General features: G+C 39.4%; 1 protein-coding gene across 1 annotated transcript; it reads right to left on the reverse strand.

Annotated features, from left to right (window-relative positions):
- Nucleotides 1-25,593, reverse strand: LOC139118927 (ATP-binding cassette sub-family C member 5-like). Its single transcript, XM_070682493.1, has 25 exons — nt 25,404-25,593; nt 21,035-21,269; nt 19,747-19,896; nt 18,586-18,736; nt 16,658-16,891; nt 15,840-16,013; nt 14,226-14,373; nt 13,691-13,839; nt 13,363-13,470; nt 12,230-12,439; nt 11,560-11,829; nt 10,983-11,186; nt 10,100-10,424; nt 9,534-9,718; nt 8,909-9,061; nt 7,698-7,827; nt 6,725-7,007; nt 5,830-6,016; nt 5,444-5,533; nt 4,639-4,828; nt 3,645-3,804; nt 2,607-2,685; nt 1,946-2,059; nt 1,134-1,298; nt 1-808 (listed from the first exon to the last, which is right to left on the reverse strand). The coding sequence occupies exons 2-25, from the start codon at nt 21,250-21,252 to the stop codon at nt 704-706; spliced, it is 4,182 nt and encodes a 1,393-aa protein (XP_070538594.1). The 5' UTR covers nt 21,253-21,269; nt 25,404-25,593; the 3' UTR covers nt 1-703.
- Nucleotides 25,594-27,120: the final 1,527 nt, after the last annotated feature.

Below are 27,120 nucleotides of genomic sequence, written 5' to 3' on the forward strand. Positions count from 1 at the left end.
TTTTAGTCAAATGCCAATAATTTTATTTTCTTAATGTTCCATTTGTGCGCTGATAATCGGTGGGAAAAAGGCATAGCACTGCGCATGTGCCATTCCCTTTACCAAAAAGTAATATTTTATATAAACATATAGAACTAACTAATGATATGCACGTTAGTTAAATATTCATTTCTATCATTGCTCTAAATAAACAAACAAACAAACAACACAACAACTTTAAGTGAACAGACATCATTCTGTTCAAGAAACCAATATTCTGACTTAGATATTTTATCATACTGGCTGCAAGGTAAAAAATCTTTCTATACACGCTATACTTTTCCACTCGCAATCTTGCGTATACACATTTTTACATTCGTTTTATAATATAAGGTCAGTGGGAAAGATAACCTACAAAAATACGTTCAAGTTCATCAAAGGATCAATTGTCGATTGGACCAAACCAGAAAACGTCTGGCCCTCAGAGTATGCAAAGAAAATTTAGAAAGTATTCATGCTCCACTAAGCGTTGTACTTTCAGTGATTTTCTGATCGGTTGATACAAGCACTGTTTCATTTTATTGGGAAAGTGCCATATTTTGAATTCAAAAGTGTAACACTTAGTAGCTAGCGACTCGGAAATGCACAGGGATTCGTTTTTCCACTGATAAAGATTTCGTCGACAGACAACGGTCGTCGTGAGTGTGGAGAAGACGCGCGCTGCTCAAGATGTTACCATTCTCTTGCTACTCTCGGCCGCTTTCAGCATACCAGCAAAGATTCCGTTGGGTTTAGCTATCAGTGCTGCTGGTGTGTCGAACTCGGCAACCTGGAGATAAGATGAAGTGAGAGGAATTAAAATAAGAAGATGCACAGCTGTGTAAAGTAGGGTTTAATAGGGGATGAGAAATCGCGTAAATCGAAGCCACGGTGCATTAGGTATACGTTTATTAGTGTTTGTTCAACTGCGCCCCCTAAACTCAATTCCCTATCCATCGTTAATCATGTCATCCGTAAATATCCTGGTAGCCGAATTAGCGCCCTCTTGTGTCAAGTCAATTTTTTTTTTTACGTTTGCCTGGCTCTTCGCCTGTCAATCTTCATTTGTACCGCTTGTTTGTTTGCAGTAAACGGGCATTATTGAGAAAACTCACCAAACCGTCGCTCATGACCAATATTCTGTCACAAGTGAGCACGGTGTTCAATCTGTGGGCGATCGTTAGCATGGTGCAGTGCTTGAACGCTTCTCTGATGGTTGTCTGGATTAAGCTGTCTGTCTCTGTATCGATAGCTGCTGTAGCCTCGTCTAACATCAATATCTACGATTGAACCACAGAAAAATGTTAATAGATTTAAGTGCTTATTCTATAGAATGAACAATCTCACACTCACAGGACACCAGAGTGAGCGAAACTCATTCTCTGACAGAGGTTGACATAGATCTGGTTAACGAGCATACGTAAATATCCTGGAACATCCATACGTACATACGTACATACATAGATACATACATAGATACATACATACATAGATACATACATACATAGATACATACATACATACATACATACATACATACATACAATACATACATACATACATACATACATACATACATACATACATACATACATACATACATACATACATACATACATACATACATACATACATACATACATACATACATACAAAGAAAAGACACTGAACAGGTAGGTGTGAGAACAGTCATCGTAAGCGTATATACTTATAATTTTGTTCGTCTTAAATTAAGATGCACCGCTATCCTTCAGTTTAAGTGTGGAACACTTCGAGTAGCTGGCTAGAGTGACAACACCAATGGCACAGCTAAGGTAATCATTGGGGTGCTAAGCGATGATTGAGCGTCTCGCTGGTGACAAGTTGAGAATCTGCAGTAATCAGACAACTACTTTACCATGGTGGTTGAGGAGTGCTAGCTGCCTACCTTACTGTTCCTGAGCAACGCCCTGGCCATGCACATCAGCTGTCTTTCACCGACAGAAAAGTTTTCACCGTTCTCCACAACAGGGGCTTCCAGTCCACCATCCAAGGTCATTATCTGGGTGACAGAAGAAACAGTTTTTTGAAAACAGCACTTAACGTATTAGGCAACAACTGATTATGTCGAGTGCAATTTACTTCTCTTAAAGTGGTAGAATCACATGACTACATGTCCTCTGGAATTAGGCTACATGCGATATGTTGGAAAAAAGTTGAATTGTTTATGTTGAACGACTCATCAAGTTTTTATTCTTTGATTTGGATTTAGCTGGCTTTGCAATTTCGAAAACAAAACGATAAGGGTCAGAAATTTGTAAGAAAGATCGGATGATCTCTTGAAACTTCATCCAGGATTGCTATTATTTATGATATGATGCAATGTCATTCAGGCAAGTCACTCTTATGCAAAGGCACAATTCTAGAAACCATAACAGTAATTGAGAGTATCCAAAGTGCCTTAGCTTTATATAGAATTATGAATCAAATGGCAATAAATTATACCGAAATGTAGCATCAACAGTCAAGTGAACGCATATGAAACCATTCTTGAAAATGTGCTTTGAAGGTTTCACGACCTCCGAGGGCGCTCTTCTAAGCTTTCTTACCGAATCCTTCATGTAACATTTCTCTAGTGAGTGCCAGATTTGCTCGTCAGAGTAAACGCCGAAGGGATCAAGGTTGTATCTGCAGACGTAAAACAGAATAAAAAAATAAATAAACAAATGTTGAATATTAGTCCGTTATTCAAGTCAGTGCACATCTTGTGATGACAAGAGACTGTGTTGCTATGCATCGAAATTCTGTCATTGTTTGCGAAAATAACACATATTTAAATATGAACCAGTCATCAGGTTTGCTACACAATCGTTATAGAGTTTTAGGATAAACGAGGCAGAGGTCTTAGATAAGAGGAGTATTCACCGCGATGCTGAGAAGGTCGAGGAGGATATTAGGCACATAGCATAACATGGCAACCACGGTGATGTTTCTGCTTTCCTCGTGAGGTTGCTCTGAAAAATTTATGAAAACTCCGCTTTGGAATACAAACACAATTGACCAGCGAGAAATCCTTGTAGTTCTTTTTATGGTAGAATGCACCTCTGGGACAGATATTCAAACTCTTAAACTTTTACAATATTCTTCTGGTCTAACATATTCGGGGGCTCATTTTGAATCTTATGGAGTAAATGAAGTTTTTAAGGTTTAGTTTAGTTTACTTTTGTAGCCTTGGACCCTGCATATCAATCAAAGTGGTAAGGAAATTTCTCAATTGTTAAAACAAAAAAAAAACACAAAGCTGTTCACTGATGTTGAAAGTTTCCATCGAGAATCAAAATATATGATTTATGTCACTGCGCGAGCTGCTTAACCCTGTGAGCGCCAAAGTCAACTTTTGTCACATTTATAAAATGTACCCCAGTCAATTTTTTTCAGATATTTGCCAAAATTTTGATAAAAATCTGTAGCCAATAAAATGTGATGTCCATTTGGTCCAAAATAATCAAAAGAATTAAAGAAAAATTCATAAAAATTGATAAAATGTTGCACTAAAATTTTGGTGGGAAAAATTACAGCACTCAAAGGGTTAATCCATTGTCGACGTCGGTCCTCAAACACAAAACTGAAGCGACTTCAGTACCCACCTCACTGTGCCAAGGAAAAGCACCGGATCCTGTGGAATAATTGACAGCTTTGATCGAAGATCGAAGAGGCCGATTTCATGGCAGTTTATTCCATCAATTTCGATGTGACCACCGGCTGGTTCGACCAGTCTGAACAAACCAACACCAAGTGACGATTTGCCTGGTGGACAAAAGAGATTTCTTGCATGAGTTGGTTGCTCGAAAGACAAATTTGCTCGATGGGAAAATGACGTAATGTGATCCTATTCTGCGCATCTATCATGCAGAAATGACACCTCTATGAGTATGTTCTCGATTATCTTTACATAGGCAGTAATTTTTATTTTCCTCCATTGTGACAGATTATGGAAATCACTTTTGAAGTACACAGCCACTCAGGTAATGGAATCACATAAGGCAAGGAAAAATATGTTTCCCGTAATTCGGCCAACAGTCCACTATAAATGTTTCTTTGGCGCATGTATGTAAAATCAGGTGAAGTTTAGACAAACTTTACTTTCTCGGGACGTAAGCCTAAAAAATGTATACATAAAAAACCCGAAGGACGTCTCCGACCTACCAACACTGTTTTCATAAGCTATGTGATGGCAAAATACTCATATTTGGACACAAAGCGATTAACAGCGTATGAGCTTTCAAGACAAATGCCCCCGGGTTCCGTAAGTCTAAAATTCGATATGCACAATGTATTAAAGGGATACGGTCATCGGAACTGCGCTGAAGGTTGTATGGAACCCACACGACCAATGTAAACACTGTATCCAAGGTACAATGGTGATTGATGAAAGTTGAAAGATGTCTGTCGTAATCTACATCGTATAATTTAAATGTTGCAGCTATGATGGTGAGGTGCATCTAGATATCATGCACAAAATACATTGTTTGTAGACAAGAAACTCGCACAGGCGCAGTTCCGACAACTGTCTCCCTTAAGCAATCGTTCAATGAGACTGTGGCATAGAACATGAGCTTACTATAATGATTGACCTCTCACCTGAGCCTGTCCTACCCACAATGCCTACTTTCTCTTGTGCTTTGATGTCAAGGTTCACTCCTCTCAGGACAAGCGGCAGATTTTCCCTGTATCTCATTTTGAAGTTGATGAACTTGACCTTGCCCTCCTTAGGCCAGCTTTTCTCTGGTCTCTTGTCCGAGATGATAGCTGGCGCCTCATCGTACAGTTCCTACAGGAAAAAAACAAAATGGTTGTTTCATTTATGATGCGTCAAATTGCAAAGTCGTTCGCCCGGAATTGAACAAACTCCTTTAGACGGTGTCAAATAAACACAGTTCCAAAGAAAACACGTTTTTGCTTCGTAGCTAGAGCATTTTACCAGGAACGACGGAGAAGGTTCTGAGACCACAATCTTTGGATCAAAGTAGAGTTTTACATGCAAATAATGTGAAATTTGTAAAAATTGTGTGGTATAAACGACGTATGACAACGTTCACTTGGTTCGCGGAAATTTATCGGGTTATGTAGATTGGCAACTGATGGTTATTCTTGTCAAATTCCCCTCACTTAAAATTTATGTATGTGTTGTACTTGCAAATAATCTTCAGCAAACTAGCCAAGAAATTACACGCCTACATTCATCATGGACGTGTGTTTGTGATCGAATTTTAGTCTAGGCCTAAATATTGAGTCAATCATTTAACCAACAGAAGAAAAGAATAAAGAAATGGGCTTTACCAAATTGTGCAAACTCTAAATATCGATGGAGTTTGCGAATTTGGTAATTTTTTGGTAAAGTAAGCATACAAAGTCAAACTGTTTACCAAATTTGGCCGTGACTTACATCTATGTACTGGATCATTCTCTCAGCTGACGTAAACCTAGCCTCGACCTCAGCCATGAGACGCACCATGGCCTGATATAAACCAGCGTTCTGTGAGGAGAAAGATCAAAGTGTGTTAAAGTCTACGACAACACATTTAAAATGCAAGACGTCCTTTTCTTGAATCCGTGGCCGTGCCAACTTTTTGCCTGTATGTCTGCCCCCCTCCTCTCTCTCTCTCTCTCTCTCTCTCTCTCTCTCTCTCTCTCTCTCTCTCTCTCTCTCTCTCTTCGATGAAGACATACTCAACACATATTATTGTCTTTCTTCAGTCAAACGATAGTCAATAATTGTAACCATGTTTAAAGAAAGTTCTCATTGGATAATAGACATAGGAGCGCCCGCACCTGAACAGCAAAAGAAAGAGCAAGCCCGGCGTAAGAGGGCGGCAGCTGACCGTGGGTGGCGCAAACAAACATGGCAGTCAAGACTGTGATGCAGAGCGTGACGATGTCCAGTCGGATCGAAGCCCATCTCATTCCCATGGTAAACATCATGTACGGCATCGTGTTGTTGTCCATCAACTCTTGAAACCTGACGGGAAATGCAAGCAGAGATGTGAGTGACTGTAAACTCAAGGGATGAAAGCTTAATTTACGCGTCAAAATCTGGCAAGATCTGTCTATTTCATGATGATTTTAATTAGGGATGTAATTAATTGTTTATGGCAATAGTCGCTTCTCTGTTAGCCTACATAAAACAACTTCAATGTGAACGATTATGTTGCAAGTGTTGGGTTCTTTTTAGTTCTGCCATTCTCGGCTGACACATAATTTACAACATTCAATAATTCAGTCTACTGTTTTGACTCTTGTATGTTGTAATTGTACGATTTTGATATTTGTTTTGCTTTTTAGCAACAAAACGTTCAGTAGTTGCGGCAAAACATTCAGGCACACTGATATGGATTACATAAAACAAAGAATGATTGACAAGATCACAGCAGAGAAGGGAGATTCTCCGCTTCTTTGTGAATGTTAAAATAGTAATTGCCTCGAAAGTGAAAGACTTAAACTTTTGCTTTGAATTTTCTGATGGAAAAGTTTAACTATAATCTCTTTAAAAATTAAGAACAAAAATCGGGGGCGACCTTGCAAAGTTTGGTGCCAGAGAAACCAATCACTTGATTGGTGAATTAAAAATTGCCACCATCCCTGTTTTAACGCAAAGGGGAAAAAAACAAATTTTCATTAAATTAAGACAGTGAAAATTGCATTTTAAATGATAACGGTGCAAACCTACTTCAGATTGAATTCTCTCTCCTTTTCAAAGGCGTGGATGGATGCAACGCCCTGGGCGGCCGCTGAAATGTGAGAGAACCACGGTGACCTGGTGACGTTGTCCAGTCGTTTCAAAACACGCACGCTGACCCGGAAGTAGAGATAGATGACGACGAAGACGGCCATCAGGGGAATGAGACATAGGAAGAAGAAGGGGAAGATGACGCCTATCATTATCAGACTGAAGAAGATACCAAGGAAGGTTTGTACCATGTTTTCGGCCATGAACGCGGCTCGAGAATCCACTGAAATTGAAACAATGTATGAACGAATAGTTCAAGTTAGTATCCGCGAGAACAGTGTAACAAAACGAGTTTCACAATCGTAACTTTAAAGTCGTCTATGCTATTGTTTTACAAATAACGGGACACTTGAGAAGCGTTCTCTTTTCAAGTTATGTACAAATGACTTTAAACTCGAGACGACAGGGAAATATAATATTTAAAGCATATTTATACACAAGGAAGGGATGAGATAACGCTCGGTAAGAACACGACTGTTCAACACTGTAAAAGTCTAGCCAACAGTGATGGGTGCGGAATGACTTCAGTATGACTGCCACAGTCTTGGGTATCCGAAGGTCTGTTCAAGTAGTTTCTGTATTTGACCAAGTGACCTCCCACTTTACCAAACGAACAGCAGTAAAATTACTACATACAGTCCAAGTGATGTGTTCTAGAAACACTATTCACAGTACGTGAATGACTCTATGGTTTGTTGGTGCTTCATAGTGTACATTGCAATGGAAGGTAAGTAAACACTATTTTGTAACGTCAAGATCTACACAAAATGTCCGTTGTATTTTTATCGCACTGCTGTGTTTAGGTTCATCAAATGAATAAAACGTTTAGAAATGATCACCATCGGAAAGAAAATATGAAAAAAAATGTCAAGAACGACGCAAGGGAGAGAGAAAATACAGGACTGCCTCTCACTTTCATCCAGATCCTTGGAAAAACGATTGATTATTCTGCCAGAGGGAGTTGTGTCGAAGAACTTCATTGGACATCTAAATACTCGCACGAAGACTACGTCATGCATGTTGGTCGAAGCTCTGAGAGTTGCCTGCAGGGGAAATGAAAATCATACCGATAACACAGGAATATTGTCAAGGATGTTTCCTCTACACTTTAAAACTCTTTTGCTGTATTTTTTTGATGTGATTTCAGTCACTTATGTTCTGTTTTTACAGTGCCGTTTCTCATGTTGAAATACCCGTTTCCAGTCTATCAACAAAGTTTGCGCGTGTAGTAAGCTTATATTCTATGTTATCTCATTATTGTTGGAGACTGAACTCTGGTTCGGATTGGAATTCGTTTGTCAAAAATAACATCCCATACTCTTTTCAAGGTTTGACTTTGTATTTCAACGTATCCTAGGGTGAAGAACGTTCCTATTTTTCTAGGATAAAAACAGTGGAAATATTTCATCAACAGGTCACAGCTGCTTCCCTTAATTACTTAATAGGTGCTGATGCACCGTTGATATCACAAGTAGAAATGAAATGAAACCAGGAACCGTCACGTCAACTGTTGATGTACAATTATTAGATATATTTAAAATTGGTATCAAAATGATACGAATAATGACATATACGAGTATGAGATAAAAAAATCATTAAATCTACCACGCCAACTCAATTGGTAAGGGGTGTGTCCGTTATTGGATCATATGATTCCATGAATAAGACAGGGTAAAAATTGAAAATATATTATGATTTTCGATGAAAGACGATACAAGCGAAATCAGTCCCACTCTTTATTCGTTTTTATGTATCAAAATGAAGGGCCATCCCGTCTGCGGCTGCGCGACTTTCGTATTGATAATCATCGCCTCTTCCCAGAAATTGACGATGAACGTCAAGCAAATGTGAAGCAAATTCAGCATTTGATGCATGTCTATAGTTCACCAGTTTTGTAGCTTTCCAGTCACTGCAAGGCTGCGAAATAAACGTAAGGTTGTGCCCCTTTGTTTATATGAAGCTGCTTCGGCCGCTGTCACTAGTTTCGGTACAGCGGGCAAAGTGAAATTTCGGATATGCACAAGGAATGTTGGGATATGTTTTGCATAGCAACAAACCCGTTCTATGGGTTCCCTATACACGCAGCTGCAGACGTGACGACCCCTTCCCTTTAAGTGTACCTACCGTAACGTATGCATAGCTCTTTATAATGGCGATGATTACCAAGAATACGACACTCATTATGTAAATATATGCAAATCCAAGAACGCTGTCTTGACAGTGAGGCTCCGTGCAATAGTATTCTTCTCCGGTATCATCATCAATCACTGTGTTGTTCTGTTTGATACAGTGTAAAAGTTTCTCGTCAGAATCGAGTTTCATACAGCAAAGTATGCTATGCAAAAGAATATTTGCAACTGCGCATGTGCAAAACATTTTCAGCCAATCGAAACGCTCCTTCTGGTACAAGGAAGAGGTACCTCCGAAGCAAACTGAATGGCTAGAGAGCTGGTTGACAAAAAGTCTACTGATGCTCAAAGATCATTAAAATTAAGAACCAAGCAAACGTGTTAGCCTTTTTAATCATCACAATCGATAAAAATGTCAAAATAATAACATTTTGGTGCCAAAAAAGCAGCGATGAGATTGTGCATCTCACAGAGTTGCAACTCTCACCCTTTGTGCCTGTGACAGTTCACAAACATGAGACTCATATGGAGCATCACCAAATACCCCCTAAATTAAACAATTATACAGGATATAGCATAGCTCAAGGAGCTATGACCAAAGTTCTCTTTCGTCGCTTTACCTTGCTGCCATACTCGAGCCAAACGCTGAGCCAAACGCTGTTGAACGTCTGCAAAAGAATGACGACGATGAAAAGCATCATGGTCCAGCCCATCACGCAGTACCCTCCGGCGAACTTGAAGTATTTAGCATACACTGAGATTCCAACGGTTCCAAGACCAGCGTCTTCCTTCTGGGTAAGCTGACCTGAGACATTGGAGGGGAGAAATCTTATCTTTAAACATGTTTTTATGTCATCAAACAAGCCTTCAATTGTTCGTAAAGCCATTTTCTGACTAATACAATGTTTAATATATCAACATAACATCTAAACAAAATCTCAAAGAATAACATTTAATAGTGATAACCATATCAAGGATTGCTTGATCATAAAGCCATATTTCAACTTTGCCAAACTTGCTTTAGTTGTTCAGGACAACTTTGCAGTGAATCTTTGCACCTTAAATGAAAACAGGGCAGTTTTTTCAAAAAGACGATGTCTCCAGTATCATTAATATTGCTGATGCGTCAACAAGATCCCGGAGGGAGGCAAATAAAAGATACAATATAATAGCGTTACGAACACACCTGCCTCTTCCTTGTTCTCTTCGAATTCAATAGGGTCAGACTGCACGTCGTGGGCCATACTCGATTTTGTTGCTCTGCTGCCTGTCCGGCGACGACTGCCTGAGGTACTTGAACGATGCCGAGAAGCCGAGCTGTTCCTGTGTAATGGTGTGTCCTCAATGATTTCGGCGGGCACTTCGGTCGCCGGCTTTTCTTCCTCGTCGCTGTAGTGAGTTTTGATGAGGAAGGCGTACTCACCGCCTTTCTCCATCATATCGGCGTGTTTGCCTCTTTCGCAGATCATGCCGTCTTTCATGACGAGGATTTCGTCACACTGACTCAGAAACTGTCAACACACAAGATGGTAGATCCGTCACTAACCGACGGCGATAACACCCCAAGCGACGTGACTTCAATGGATGCGCCCGCTTTGTCTCGTGGGAAAACCGCCACGATAATTATATGTATGATGATGATACAATCAACTTAAAGTCGGTGGAATCATTTTGCCTTGTTGATGTGGCTTTAGAATCGACAGCTATCAGTTAAGTTTCCTAGAGTTTCTTAAAATTCGATGGACATTTTGATGATTTTCAAAGACAAACACGGTAATCTAAAGTAGTTTAAATCCTAAATTGATGTCAAAGTGTGATTTTTCATAATAATAAATTAATGTATACGATGTTTTCAATGGTCAAAACATTAATGATCCTACAGGAGGACTTTTAAGCACAAGAGAATTTGATACTATTTATTAGTTCTACACAAATCATTCAATATCTTGATCTAAGCCATTCACATTTCCTTGAAGACCGATATGAGATGAACATTCTCGGGCGACCGCATGCGCAGTGGAAACGAGCTGACGTCATGGTGCTTTAGATGAGAGAACCAAAGTACCTACCTGGAGCTGGTGAGTGACGAAAACGATGGATTTTCCTCTCAGGGCTCCACGAATCAGTTGTTTGAAGAGATGTTTGCCGACGTGAGCGTCGACTGCACTGAGAGGATCGTCCAATAGAACTATGCTTCTATTACAGTAAAACGCCCTCGCAAGACTTATTCGCTGTTTTTGCCCACCGCTCACGTTCAGACCTCGCTCCCCAATCTTGAAAATACAAACGTTCACCAGAAATACATCAGAATACGACAAGGATAACAAAAGTCAAACAGTAACCAAGCATTTACAAACGTGCAAATAAAAAGCTGAACTTTCAAGAATTTATTGAAACAGGTGCAAAGTAAAATACTGTTTAAATAGAAAAACAAAATATATATATATTGGGATAATGGAGCGACTTGAGGTAAGGCTTGTGACTTTGACTGAGGGACAGGAAGAGAAGTATGCCCGTCCCTTGGGGGGGAATGAGTAAAATGGGGACAGGACTTGTCCTATGCCCAAACTGAAGTGAAAGGAATTGAATGTCGTGCCGCAGACGAGACCGAAGCGCCCCCATGAGGTGAGGGAAGGAGATAAATACCTCTGTCTGGTCACCGTTTGGTAAAATGGCCAAGTCTGGCTTCAGGCAGCACGCTTCTATGGCCGTCTGGTAGCGTTTCTCGTCGTACGGCATCCCGAACACGATGTTATCCTTGAGGGTACCGTTCTGAATCCAGGCCTGCTGCGTGGCCAGAGCGAACGTGCCGTCGATTGCCAGACTGCCTTTGACGCACTCCATCTGGCTGATGATGGCGCTCACCAGGGAAGACTTTCCGGAGCCGACCGAGCCACAGATACCGACGAGAGAACCCTTGGAAAAGCAACAAAAAGACCATTATGTCGCAGTCAATATGATGACACTTATGGTTGATCGATTGATTGAAGGAGCCAATTATAATAACAGCTCAAAATTAGGTACCAGTCAATTTTAATCGACTTTGAGCTGGGATGTTTAGAAGGATCGTTATAGGAAAGGCAAGGAAAGTAGGGAGGTTTATTTTCAACGTCGCCATCTCAAGTGGTGTCATATTATACGTGTCCAATTTGAACAACTTCAGTTATTTTGTATTTTAATGCATGAGCGGGGAGAAGGCCATCTTAAGAAATGTTGCCAAGGTGAAGGTCATGTAAGCCGATGATGGCGTCGTTGACCTCCGCTCAGTGACGCCATCAACGCAGTGTTGTTAAAACATGACGGATCTCGGCAATACCTTCGGGAGAGTGAAGTTGATATCTCGCAGTACGATCTCGTAGTTCTGGATATCGTCTCTTTTTTTCTTGCCGACAGCTTTCACGGCCTCCTCATCGTCAATGTCCTCCTGTTTCTCCCAGGCGAAGGTGCCGTCTTTGATTTCGATGGCGTTTTTCTCGCTTGACGGTTTCCTGGTGCACGGTTCGTAGTCAGTCATCTCCATGATAATCTGGATGATAAAATGAAAATAAATACCTGATCAATCTTGCCGTCACAAAACTCCTATGTATATCCTATATATGTGACTTTGGTATGATTATTGTAGGGTGCACGGAACTTATAAATAACAGATATAATTACTTTATACTTGAAGTAATGTGTTTTAATATATGTATATATATATATATATATATATATATATATATATATATATATAATATATAATTATATAAGATATATAATATAATTATATACGCACACACACACATATATATACATAATATATATATATATATAATATATATATATATATATATATATATATGTATATATAACTAATTTCACGGCATGTGCTCAGACTGACTACTCCGTCGTTACATTTCAAAAGAAGAGGACTGAACAACATCTATAAATGTCAAAAAATTCAAAAATACGATACAATTTTTTTAACTTTTTAATACTGGAGAAATAAATAAATCCAATGCCTTATGTAACCAAAGATGGCGCTCATTTAGGACTGTCTGTTTGGCTGGCGGCGATAGCAAATGACATTCTACATAACAACATTTTGAAAATTTGAATGTCTATGTCCTGGTTAATTTTTTAACGCATGGGTTTTGAAATCAAAACAAGCTGCAAACTAACAGTGAATTGTAAGATTTTCAGTGTTTCAGAATCTGTGGTCACAGCTGCTGCCATGGTAGCACTTCTTCTATCGAAAAAAGAGTCGGGTGGACTGCGGAAGGATTCGTATAAACTGCAGTGGTGGGACTATATTTCAAGGGGACTATATTTCAAGGATAAGGTACTCAGTTTACTCTGCTCGTATTTTGACGAAAATAGTAAGACCGATAAAAGACATAATATCAAATGAGAGTTGAAATTGTATCAGGAGTAGCTAGGTTATTAGTCTATGATAAATTGCCACCATACCTTCATTCTGCGGATTGCGACTCCGCACTCTGAGAGACCTCTCACCGCAAATGGCGTCGAATTGATACAGTATCTCATGGCGTTGTACAGCGTCACGATCGTAAAGGACTGCGAGATTGTGATGTGAAGAAACGTGAGTATGTAAATTTGCATGATACAAATACCAAGAATCTGTGTTTTATGATCTGAGCAGAGGTATGTATCAGATTATGCAAAATCTCTCGATCGAGAGGTAACATGTAAAAGATTAACGAAATTAGAACGTGGAAACATTATAATAACTTTATGTATCGATAAAATTGAGGTTCTTGAAAAAGATGGAACTTACTACGGAGGTAGAAGCCTCATTTCCAGACAAGATGTATCCAGTATTGGCAACAACAGCAGCGACAATGCAGACGAACGGACTTACTGTCAGATTTACACTAGAAATAAATGCCGCCCACGTCAGATACCCCCGCTCATTGTCTCGTATAGCTGAATAATAAAGGAAAAACAGCCAGAAATAATCCCACTAGATCTATTAAATATGTTGATCGCTAAGTCGGTTATGGGAAGCCTTTTACCACGACACTCAATATGCGTTTATTCTTTCCATAGAGGAATACATTAGATCGGCTGACTCCAACAGCTTATGCAACCGCTGGACTGCTTTTTCAGAGAGAATTGTTATAACTATAACATATGTCGTTCCGATAAAATGGCGGGAAAAAGAAAAGATATAAACCCTAATTACACATATGATGATCGTCAAGAAAAAAGTTACGAAAAATTTTTCACTACTTTTGACATCTTAGATACGAATATCTTCCCTCTTTTATCAATTAACAAAAATGAATTCAAGAAAATGTTAAAAATATTACAGGCAATAGCTTTTGAAAACGACAGTTCCCAGGCGTACATCTTGATGAGCTTGACGCACATGATCATTTCGTTCATCTTGCGCACGCGCAGATCGGTCACGTCGATCGCCTTCTTTCTGTAGTACGTCATTACTTTCGCTAGTCCGAACTGTGGTGTGAAAAAAATATTACCTGTGTCAGAGTTTGAAAGAAACATAAGTAATGGGCAAATTATGATAAAAATTCGAGAACTTTTGATATTCGAAACATGGGAGTGACACTTGATTATAGTTGACAAATTCACTTCACGTCCGCATCGACGGTGAAGTTCAAATGTTAACAGTAACAATGCTCACACCCAGCCTTTGTTTACAAGTCGAATACCGCGAATTTAGATGTGTTTGGGTGAATGGAATATGGTACAGTAGTTCATAAACGGAACATAAGCACCGTGATAACGTTCAAACATTATAATACTGAGATATTACAGACCTGATCTTGTATCCTTACCGATGAAAAGACATTTTATGTACGCAATATATTACAACTAGTCTACATGTCTCTACAAACTGTACTGAAAGATCCGTCGTTCGAGGGCGCTACGTATGTACGGCGCTTATCTGACAAAACGTGCTTATCTGACAAAACTCTTTTTAGCAATACCCTGGGGAGTCACTTTAGCCAGCGCACTTCATGCGCGCAGTAGGCTACATGTCGCTTCGCGCTTCGTACGATGTTGTGTACACGGAGTGTGCTAATTTAACGTTAGTACGAAGTCTTCTATACGAAGGATTTTGTTTCTGTAAACTGCTCTCAAATTGTTGACATGTAGGCCTAATAAATTCTTTTTTTGTTGTGGTTGTTCTTCCATCAGCCGGGCTCGGGCTCGCTCACTGTAGGCCTACTGTAGTAGAGACCATGGAGATAGCTCCGTATTTTTACATGTAGGTGCTTCTCTTCTCATCCACCTGCATGTTTATTGAGTATAATTTATGTACTTAAATGGCAAAATTAGCGATCGAGGAAGGTGACAAAAACAACAACACAAGTGCTCTGCTAGCCATTGTGGTGATTTTGATAACCCCGCCACCGTGAGAGCGGACGACCTCATGTGACCTCGTGCCCTCTCCTCTACCCCTTAAGACAGTCCCTGTGTGTCGATCGATGTATACACAGTGATTAATTGAGGTGCTCGATTTCACGCAATCGGTGAAATTTACTGTATTTTTTAACTATTATATGGCTATTTTGTGATTTTTGGCTGCTCTAATTAAGATTTCGTTTGTGTGTTTTTACTGACGAAGTATTGTGTGAGGGATTACTTTACACAAATGAGTAAGGCTACAAGCAGTAATTAGTTATTTTTGTCAGGGGGAGCATAGAGAGCGCCCTCGAACGACGGGTCTCTCAGTCTGAGAGAGTCGATGCATGTAGCTGCCTTCTCTCAACATCGCTATAGGATGTTCAAAAGACGAAGAAAAAAAGTTCCTGCATTTTACAGTCAGTAAAAATGAAGATACACGCAGACTTCTTGCATTTGTAAACCAAGTAGGGAGCAAAATGAACAAGTTACAACTCGCACCGTCGGAAACACTTTTACCAATTTTCGAGGACGAGAAACATTTTTTATCTTACCTGCACTGGGTAGAAGAGAAGGATAACAAGACTGCCAATCAAACCCCAAAGGCCCATGTAGACCGTTGCCAGGGCGATGACACCGATAGCTAGAAGGGGACCACCAACGATGAACGGAGCGAACTGGCACACGTCGAATATCCGCTGACCGTCGTTGGCTACCAAGTTGACAAACTGCATCAAAGAAATGAACTTTTCAAAATAATGCTCTCAAGAGCCTAGAGCTGGAGGCCAATAATTGTGAGTGTCCTATTTGAGTGTCAAGTGAGCGAGGAAGAAAGGCCGATCAGTGGAGAATGCGCCTCGTCCAGTAACTAAGGTTTTCAACGGCTTAATTTCGTGAAAACGTAACTTTGATTCGTGACATTTATTGGATCAGATCATATTCATAACTTCTAGACGAATAATGCCTGAAGTACAATGTGGTAAAAAAGGACATTTTCTCAGAGCTTTTTGAATTATATTTAAAAGTAAAGTTTTAGGCAATCCTGGCTCAACACTGTCACGTGCATTGTGTTTGGTATTAGCGACAAATTATACCTAAAGTTATAGCACTAACGCCGCAATCGGTAAACCCTATTGGCTCTAAGTATCTGAATATATTGTGTAGACGAATATTTATTGTTCTTCTTGTGATTGACAAGCGGCACATAGCTTCTTGTCCTGATGGTGAAGCCAATACAATACCGCCACTTCATTCTTCAATATTCCCTTATGGAATAACTCAGAGTCCTATGCTGCGATTTAAAAACAGAAAATAACCCAGAGTTCTATGCTGTGATTTAAAATCAGAAAAAAAAAACATACGCCATTCTTACCTGGCCTATTGACTGGTCCGCCAAGTTTCTCAGACGGGTCAACTTCTCGAAGACTAGATAAAGACTCGCCCCGCGCAGCCTCGCCCCTGTTCTGTAATTCAAAAACCAAGCGTACCCTATTCCCATCGCTCGAAACAGCTCCGTGAATAGAATCCCAAGACACAGAATTAACGCAGTCAGCCAGTCTTTCTCCAATGTCTCGACGTAGTATAAAATCAGACTCAACATGACCGCCTAAGAGTGAGAAGAGGAATAAGAAAAAATCATCAAACGGGGTATACCAAAGTAGCAAGGTGACTTGTGATATTACAAATGTCACTGGCACAGAGTATGCCAGCGTGTTGTGACTAAGGGTGTGCGTATAGTGCCGTGAAGCTATTGCCGCGTCGGGTGCCGCGTACACCCATCTGTTTCGTGCGTGGTCTCGATTTTATTTATGTATGTATCGTTACCTGTTTTACTATAAGGTAGCGTTGCACATAACACAGTGTATTTTGCTCAAATGACTTATTTTGCAGAGATTCATTCAATTTTCATTAATTTCTGTTATTAACCCAAGATTAAAACATTGGTTGACTTCACCTTTCAACATGACAAGTAGTCGTAAGTTTTTTGAGAAAGAAGTGTAAATTTATGCAAATGTATGCAAATCACCCGATTTCTAGGCTTCTTTTTCCCCCGTGTTCAACATTTGAAAAAATATGAACTCCACTCCTGCTGGATCAAATGTTGTGAAATTATTAGATTATATTCTTTCAATACTACATAGCAAACATTTGGCAATTAAGTTCTAACATCTGAGTGCTTATCACTTTTTAAATGTCAGTCTTTCAACCCCTGCCATTTAGAAATGAGAATAGATAACGCAAAACAAAATTTATTAAAACATATGTTCTTGTCCAAATGAGATATTAAATTTGTGTCAACTGAAGTTTTTGACTTAAACTGATTTTTATCATTAATACCAAAATTGAGGTTTCCTACCTCAAGTATATACTCCTTCATCCTTCAAGTAAACTATTGCTACCATACTAAACTTTAGATTCTCTGCTTTTTTAAAATATAACACGATTGGAACTAATTTGGGATAATTACATTTTCATATTTTTCAAATTTCTCAAAAGTGTTTGGTGCCGTATAGCTGAATGTTGCAATATTGCAACTACTAGTAAAATAAGTGTGTAATGTAAAAAGAAAGACAGATTAGATTACATTTGTAGTTTAAATCGGCATTAGTTCACCGTCCAATTATCCCAAATTTGTTCCAATCGTGTTATATATAGTATGAGGGGTTTTTCGTGTCTATTTGGGTAAGAAATATTGCTTTGAAAAAAAATGTGCTGGTTATGTGCAACGCTACCTTAACATGAATTGATACTGTTCTGTACACAGATACATGTGATAAGGTCTTCGAATTTATAGACTTTGTGAAAGGCCACTGCAACACAGGATGTGTGTACAGTTCTGTTTGATACCTATTTCCACTTCAGTGGATACAATGACTATGTGCAATATTTATGTCCTCTGACATACCGGAAACAGCCTCTGCATGAGCTTTTCGAAATCACAGTCCCCAGCGACACATGCCCTGTAAGGGGTTGATTACGAGGGTCTGTAAAAAGGCATTTCCCGAGATCTTCATTGTGTCTGTTGAGATCTGGCTGTAGGTAGTTTTTGTCTTATTACGTAAATTTTGTCAAATTTTCACCCTTTTGATAAACCCGTGATAATGTGAGGGTATGCTGCACTCTGATAATCCAGCGTTTCCTTTCACTCAGCTTCCAGCCTATCCCCTTCCCTGTTTTCACTCAAAACATTCCTTTCTTTAAACCCGAAAAACAGACCGAGTCTGTAGCTTGTGCATTGTGAAATCTGAAAATACAGAGCAGAGCGAACGACCATTGGTCATCACTGACTGCGTCACTTACGTCTCCAAGACAACCGAGATAGAAAGCCAATGTCAGCATGAGTGATCCAAGCGTCGCTCTGGTTCTAACGAACTTGAACATGGCCGCTCCCAGAGAAGCCTCTTTTACTCCCTTCTTCTTCCTAACTTCCTCTCTCCAAATTCTGTCCAACCTAAGTAGAGAATATGAACATCGTGATTTCGCTTATAGCCCTTTGAATGCTATAATTTTTCCCACCAAAATTTAAATGCAACATTTTGTTAATATTTAATAACTTTTGTGATTTTTTTTTGATAATTTTGGACCAAATGAACATCATATTTCGTTGGCTCCTTTTTTTTATCAAAATTTTGGCAAAAACTCGAAAAAATTTGACTAGGGTGTATGTTATAAAGGTGACCAAAATTGACTTTGGCGCTCTGAGGGTTAAATCTGGCGAATATACAATTGCTCTCGTAACGATGTTCGTGCTGGAAATATTTGCCGTAAACTTGTGAGCAAAAGCTAGCCTCGTTCAGAAGTTCTCTCGGCAAGCCAGTACATAGAAATACTATCAACTTCAGAGCCCGTCAAGGTCCATCTACGGAGGGACAGTCGTCGAATAAATTGGCCACGAGACTCACTCTGCTTTTTAAAGCTCCATAAGCTGTAGCATTTGGCAATTTTTTTCAGAACTTTTGTTTTGTGGTTTCCCTACACTTTCTGCATTGAATCCCTAAACTGTAATGTAATGCCAAGTATTTAGCATATAAACACAACCTATATGGGTATAATTTACACTATTATTGTTGAAAATTGTATTCAAGTCCGGACTAGAATTCATTTGTAAACAATAAACAATGATCACTACACACATACAAGCTGTGTTGACCAAAAAAAATACTCGAAATTTCAGCATGACAACGGATTAGGGTCAGACATGGTATAGTTGATATGCAGAAGCAGAATACTGAAAAACTTGCCACAAGCTTTTGTTTTGTTACAGCCTTTAAATGTCATCATTATTTTTACTTCACAGTAATAAAAGCACAACATCATGAATTAAAAAAAATATTGCTTCAAAATATAAAATGGCGTGCTCAAAGAGGTAGTTCCATAGAAACTAGGTAACCCAGACAAAGAAAATAAAACCTTGAAAAGATTATTTTAAAGCCAGATTAGGTATAGAGAGTATAATCTAACCTTTCAAACTGTACTTCCGCTTCGTCAAGTTCAGATATCGGCCAGATGTCATCGACCTCCAGATTTTCCTTTCGTGCTTTGACGATTAAGGGAGTGATCCAATTCACCCACAAAATGTTCAAAAAACCAGCGTCATCGATTGGACACCGACTGTATGGAGAAAAAGAATTTATATTCTTGAAAGCTGGATGAAGCCAATGTCCGTTTCCCTTCGTATTTACATTTTTTACCCATTCTAATTAGTTTGCGCGACTCTATAATACCGTTTGCGACTGGTAAATTGTTTTTTTTTTTTCATAAGCAGTAAAATTATCTCGCAAATGAGGAAACAGTAGAAATAATTGTACCTCTGTAATGACACGAAGTTTTAATTAAATATTACAATCATATCACGTTGATCTTGTTAACTGTTGAATGCTAATTCCTCTCTTTAATTTGTTCTACATTAGCTGTATAAATGGAAGGTTGTATGTCGCGGCCATGTTCGTATCTTACGAGAACCAAAAATATATATGGAGGGATATGCTGCGTTGTACTACTGTGCGCCCAGCTTGAATTACTGTTAAAGTAAATTAACATCTGTACGCGCCTCCTATACGAGTACTTTTTATTCGTTATTTACTGTTAATAACTCGTGTGCACAGACTGAATACCAACGGTAGTCGACAAACGACTTTAGCATATGTATACATCACTTGTATAAGGTCTTTGCAAGGCCTGGGAGGCAACGTAGCGCAGTGGTTAGGATACCGGACTCACTGTGAGAGGATGGTGAGTTGGAGACTCTAGCAAGGCGTTGCCCCATTGCTGCATTAAGTCATGAATAGTGGAAACCTTATCTTACAATTAGTGTGGACTGAATGAGAAAAGACCTAGTGCATAGAGTTGGACTGTACACGAGGTTATTTTACTTTACAGTACATTAAAAAAAAGTGTTTCAATATTTTGAAAGTATTTTTTGTAATAATACCGTACCAAGTTCAAACACCATCTACAGCACCTATACATCCTTTCCATGACGGTCACGTTCGTTAAATTGTTCGCCTTCTACTTATTGCATGCAGTAGCGAGGAATATAATTTAAGATTTAATGTTTAACACATTTTTTCAGATGATGTTGTTCGAATTCAGAACATCGATACTCTCTATTCACACCAGGTTTCTTTGTTAAAAATGATAATCTCGCCAATCTGCTGAATTTTACACTATTACAAATTTGATGATTACTTATCATGGTGGGCATTGTGTGATTTTTCACTTTCAGAGATGTGAAAGGGTTGACACTTACTGTGTTTTCTTGAATCTAATTGGAATGAACATTCGCAAGGATGACTTGTATCTTTCGAAGAAGCCTTTCTTGACGTAGGGCGGCTTTTCTTCTTTCACTGGTGGCTTTGAGTGACCGTTGCTCCAAGCCTCCGTTGGTGGCGGGCTTTTGAACCCGATCTCGCCATCCCAGTCCTCGGTAAAGTCGGCCTGGCACCCCGACTCCTTGGACTTATCCATTTTCCGCGACGATTCCGCTGCAGAAAAAAAAAATAGAACACAGAATATATACATGAGATGGAGACATGAATAAACTTTCAATCCAAGCACTCATCACAGAAACGACCGACAGACGTTCAGTCTGCGATAAAGTGATAAATCAACTGTATAGGGCTACGAGTTAGAAAATTACCAAGGGCTTAATCACAGGTAGGATTTGATCGATGACGAAGAAAGTCGGACGAAGGAAGATATCTATACAAGGAAAACAATACAAAATATTTACAGGTGACTGTATAGGTTTAATTCAAGCACTCGTGACCTTTGCATGTAGTACTACAAAGGGCACAGTGCGGCTGTCTTCTTCAAACAATAGTTGCATAAGCACCATGAAACACTGATTTTTGAACTCTCCCCCGGTCGTCGCTTGGCCGTCGCTTGGCTTTTCTCGGCAGCAGTTGCTGGCCGGCCTTGCATCGCATTCACCCCACGATCTACGCAACACAGTCTACGCGACACTCTGCCGAGGATCATTCCTCCAGTGTACACTGTTTTGATATACATATGCCCACAGACCTGGAGCAAGTCTAACTGAAAACGTGACTTGTGGTTTCATTTTAAATATTTGTGGATATTTATGGACGTTTTACTTCATAACTTACAAGCTTATGATGTACTTTTTCTTAAAATCAAACTACAAATAATTTTCAATAGCAGGGATACGTTATGTTTGTCTCCTGAATCACATTATTGCATCGATAAGCTTATAGAAAAAATAATCTCGCCACATAAGCGCGTAAAGGGATGATATGTTTGAAGACGAATGCGAACAGGTTTTTTTGGAGGGAAAATGTCATAACAGATTGGGAATTTCGGCGGAGTTTTCTTCTCACTATGGTCACTGATCCGCTTAGGTGGTCAACTTGATTTAAAATGTACACAAGGTGAACAGAGATTACAATCTGTTAGTACGGGATATGAGATGAATCAACGGAAGAGCTCACGCGACCGAAGAAAAGGAAAACTGACCACTACAGGAAACACACCAACGCCCAATAAATCTTATTTTTATTTCTAATTGGATTTATCTGAGCCGTCTAATCAAGATTATTGCTCGTAACGTGCCTTCAAGAAACCATTGGAAGTTCTTTAACCTTAATTTTCGATCATGCGCAGTTCTGCCTTCTCGCGTTGACAGTTAACTTTATGCGAGCACTCACGACCATTTCAAGCAGTATTTAATGAATTTGCGTGAAATTACGTTTTCTCTGCCGGTGAATCCTAATTATTGAAATTCTGCGTCTTTGTACCGGGATTTTAACTTCTCAGTAAAAGGAAAAATTTTGGGCGTGTAACAAGAATTCGTGTATACTCCTTGAAGGACGCCATTAACAGAACGTCCTTACACGATTTAAGGCTTAGACAAAGTGCAGCAAATAATCGAAAGGACTGTGTCATATTTTTATCACATCTGAATTATTTCAGATTCTTAATTCTTATCAATTGTCCGTTTGTGTCAGCACACGGATACACAAGATGTACCCGTTCTTTATAGAAAATCCGTGTTCAGAAGAAACGCACTGCGCAAGCGCCACCTGTTGAGGTCACTTTGATGCTTGATCAACTGTCGTGCATATATTACACATTCTCCGTTGCCCCATGAACAGATGGAGGGATTATTTCGTCAGGATACACCATAATCTCCTGAATACATGTCTATCAATAAACTTATCAATGATTCACCTTTATCATAGTCAACTTCAGATGAAATCCGACCACAGCGGCGATTTTCATTCAGAGTTACGTAGTGACAACTTGATGGTCGCTGTGAGGAACGCTGCACGTGTACACAGAATGGATTAAGTTGTTGATAACGGAACGAATTTAATTTGCCAATTTTTTTGTCGAGTTTGAACCTTGACACACATTCATTAGGAAAATTCAAAGGTTGTGATTTGTCAATTTTGTCAAGTTTTGTGTGGGTATAGATTTTTTTAAATTTGAAATTGTATTAAGGATGATGTGTGGCCGCCACAGCTGCTTGTGACTCTAGTTTACAGCGCGACCTTATAGCACCAATTGCAGGTTTTGGTAAATCAATAAATAAATATAAATAGTGATTGGTTGAAAACGGAATTGGAAAAGACGTTCTTTGACACTAACTCAGAAAATCTGGTACAACTCTTCAAAACATTCAGATATTTTTCGAGGTCGTTTTCCAAGTTACTGTTTACCAAAACTTCTAAAAGCTATTTATTTTAAATATTTGTTGAGTATGCGGATACGTCTCACACGTTTCACAGAATTTCTTCCTTTCGTAGTGTTTACTGTTCTTTCCGGAACCGAAATCGTTTATGGCAGACGGACGATTACACCAAACCTCTCATTACTGTTGGTCTCGTATCGGTATGTTGTTCTCAAAATATTAATCAACTCTAACCAATTCATTTCGTTGCAACCGTCGTGAAGATGTATTTACGTTAGGTCTGGAGACATGTTATATGACATGTCATAATGAACTCGTAAGTCTTAGAGGCCAACTTAATATCAGAGAGAGAGAGAGAGAGAGAGAGAGAGAGAGAGAGAGAGAGAGAGAGAGAGAGAGAGAGAGAGAGAGAGAGAGAGAGAGATATCGTGGATGTACAAAACTAGATTTTTGTACATCCATGCATAGACAGAGCGAAAGCAGAGAGTAAGACAGACAGACAAGGAGCCAGACACAGACAGGTAGACCAGGAGACAGAGACAGAGAGAGACACAGACACAGAAAGAAATATACAGAAAGATAGTCAAAAGACTCTCCAAGTCTGATTTTTAAAGCTTTGCATTTTTGAGAAATCGATATTCTAGCAAAATCGTATTCTTCTTAAAGTGACGACAAAATCTGCAATAAATTATTTTTGTTGACGCGCAGTTTCGTCAACACACCAAGAAATGCATAACCTGCTATGGTTTTAACAGAACAGTTAACGTAGCGGTCACTACAATCGCTGCGGATATCGAGCGATATGAATCTCAGCAGTTGCGCAATGAACTCCCATTTATGAACAAGTATTCTCCAATTTTCGTGTATTTCTCCGACTTCTTTCTAGCCGCTACAAAACCATTTGAAACTCACTCAGTCACTCGAGCGTTTAGTATGACCTTTCCCACGTGTAACCACGGATACACACAAGAAAGCTTATCAGATTTCAAGAAGTCTGCGATATCGGAGAACGCCCGGCGACTGACAACCGCTGTCTTCGTTTTCTATATGTGTTCACGTACTCTATGAAAGATGCGACGTTTACATTATGTAGATTTTCAAGTTGTTATTCATGGCTGGGAGTCTCGTGACAACGTTTGCTTTAAGGTAGTATGCACCTCGAAAGTGAAAGACTTAAACTTTTGCTCAAATTTTCCTTAAGGAATCTTTCAACCATTCTCTTTCAAAATCAAGTCACCATGCAAATTTTGGTACTAGAGAAATAACCTAAGATTTACCGATATTTAATATTCAAAATGGCCGCCATCCCTATGTCCGTTACCTCTATGGAGCAAAAATAAATTTTTCGAATTTCGAAAAACAAAGCCAGTGAAGTTTTTCACCCAGACCTTTAAAATGAACCCTTACAAGTGGTATATCAGAAAAAAATTGTAAAAATTTGAGAGTCCGTATATCTGTCCCCTCGGCGCGTTCTACCTTAAAAGAGTTAAATGTATTTCTTATCGTTTCATTGTTATCAAGTTTTCAAAATTCGCATGTTTTTATTTTCTTCTTTTGCATCACCGTAAAAAAAGTTCATTAATCTTTTTATCGTGTGTTTATATCCCTAAATATCTCACGTTATTAAAGTCCAAGGTTGTGATTTCGAGATTGTTTCTATCACACGACTGAGCTGGCTATGTTTGTCAGCGCTAGCGAAGTCTAAGTATGTTTTATTTTATGCCAGAACATCCCTAAAACAGAATCTATGACAAGATAATTTCGTCTTGTACGAAGGCATCTCAAGAAAAACCATAGATAACATCGTTCAGTATTTTGATTCCTTTGAAGAAAAATTCTATGATCGTTCATAGCTTGGCATTTGTCAACGGTGACTTTATCTGAATGTGGGCAAGACCCTCACACCAGATAGCTGGATGCAAAACATTTTCGATCAACGTCCTCGCAAAAAAATTCGCTCACTTACCTGCGTTATGAGATGAAGTGGATCTAGAGCAGTTCAGGAACACTGTGCCGGGCTTTGCCTTTCAGTTCCTCTTACCAGCAACGCCGAGGGTGATGGTTCTGGCGTTCGCAACGCTCACACAGGGTAGATATAACGGGACACGCCTAGCCCAGTATTACCTGAGTCAGAGTGAGACCTCGGCTGCTGTAATGTTATACTTAAGGTCCTTCCTTATCACACTTAAAGATTACGTGATAAGGCGTTGATTTTGTCTGAGTTGAAGATGCAACGACCTTTGTACAGGAAAAGGTTAAAATAATATACAGTTCAACTTTGACTCCTTCACTCCCCCCCCCCCCCCCCATCGCATACCCAGTTTTGAAATATCGCCATGACTTTGAGGTGTTCTGATCCATTCGTCGGACATTTTTTGTTCACCCTCCGAAAATTGCCCACAGAGCACGAAACAGATACGGCTTACAAACGCCAGTTTCTCTGTCAGGACACCTAGTTATCGTAATGGGTTGAGAGCATTTTCCACGATGTTGCGTACATGACTGTTATCTTGCCTGCAGATCTTAAAAGATGGCAACTATATATAATCATTAACTTCATTTGGAACAAGCAAGCAAAGCGATGGTGAGGATTCATAACCGTTGCCGAGAGCCTCCTAACTGGGATGACGATTGCATCGTCCGTCGCGAGGAGGTACCCCGCACAAGATATGCATCGGCGAACGACGGGTAAACATTTTCACGGTATCAATCCTTCACTTACATTTCGGCCAAGATTGTATTTTTTGTGAACGACAACCAACATCCTTGAGTTAACCCTGCTGGCTGACAATAATGACTGCACCATTCGTGTGACTGGCCGCATACGCGTAACAATCTAACACACGTCACCGATTTCGGAAGCTCGCCGTCGCAAGAATGTTTACCGTCCGGTGAGAGAATGTTTGATGTGTTAGAGTTAATGGCTTTACTTTACGATTTGACAAATACGCTTATCAAAAATGTTTTCAAAATTCAAATAAGTACGTATTATTGCTCACGACCTGTGCGCACAAACTTTCCACTCGCACGAAGATCTGGGACTTGCATTGTTCTATATTTGTCACAATATTCGAAATCTTTGACTTGAAATCTCTCGATCAAGTAAAGTGAATATTAATCAACACATTGAAAATATGCTCCATTGATCGGAGTCAACACTATCACCTGCAAGGTCACGTGTTCATCACGTGTTAGCGGTGAGTTTCGGCACAAAATTTTCTATGCTGCAATGGCTATAGGCACAGTTAACCTGTGCATTGAATGCTATACTGTATGTGTGTAGCGTACATGTATCAGACCGGAGTAAAGAAATTCTTTGTTTTGCGTCCACTAAAAGTTTTGGTAAGCGGCTGAGAGGTTCGAAAACACACTGAAAATTTATATTGTCTTTATTGTTTCCATGTAATATCAGCTCACAGTAAAGAATCAATGCAGAAGTCTTTTTTTTCACTTCCGTAATCATGCAAGTATGCAGGCGTTTGAACTACAGTAAACAAAGATTTGTAAGCAGAAAAGTTACGCGTTACAGATTTCTGTTCAAATGCTGCGACACTGTGGGGATTTTTCATGAAACCTTCCAAAAATCTTTGCGAGCAGGGACGCAAAACAAATCGTTTAATAAATTACAAACTGACCAGAAGGGACTTGTCACTAGGAATAAAACGCGAACGTATCGGCTTCGG

The sequence above is a fragment of the Ptychodera flava genome, chromosome 19, assembly GCF_041260155.1.
Source record: "Ptychodera flava strain L36383 chromosome 19, AS_Pfla_20210202, whole genome shotgun sequence".
Lineage (NCBI taxonomy): Eukaryota > Metazoa > Hemichordata > Enteropneusta > Ptychoderidae > Ptychodera > Ptychodera flava.

Bases quoted from the DNA above. Each gene is read 5' to 3' on its own strand.
- LOC139118927 (XM_070682493.1), bottom strand. From the start codon at position 21,252: ATGGATAAGTCCAAGGAGTCGGGGTGCCAGGCCGACTTTACCGAGGAC. The intron at 18,737-19,746 runs GTTAGATTATAC...TTCTCTACTTAG, and splicing joins GCGGAAGTACAGTTTGAAAG to GTTGGACAGAATTTGGAGAG. The intron at 13,471-13,690 runs GTAAGTTCCATC...ACAATCTCGCAG, and splicing joins ATGAGGCTTCTACCTCCGTA to TCCTTTACGATCGTGACGCT.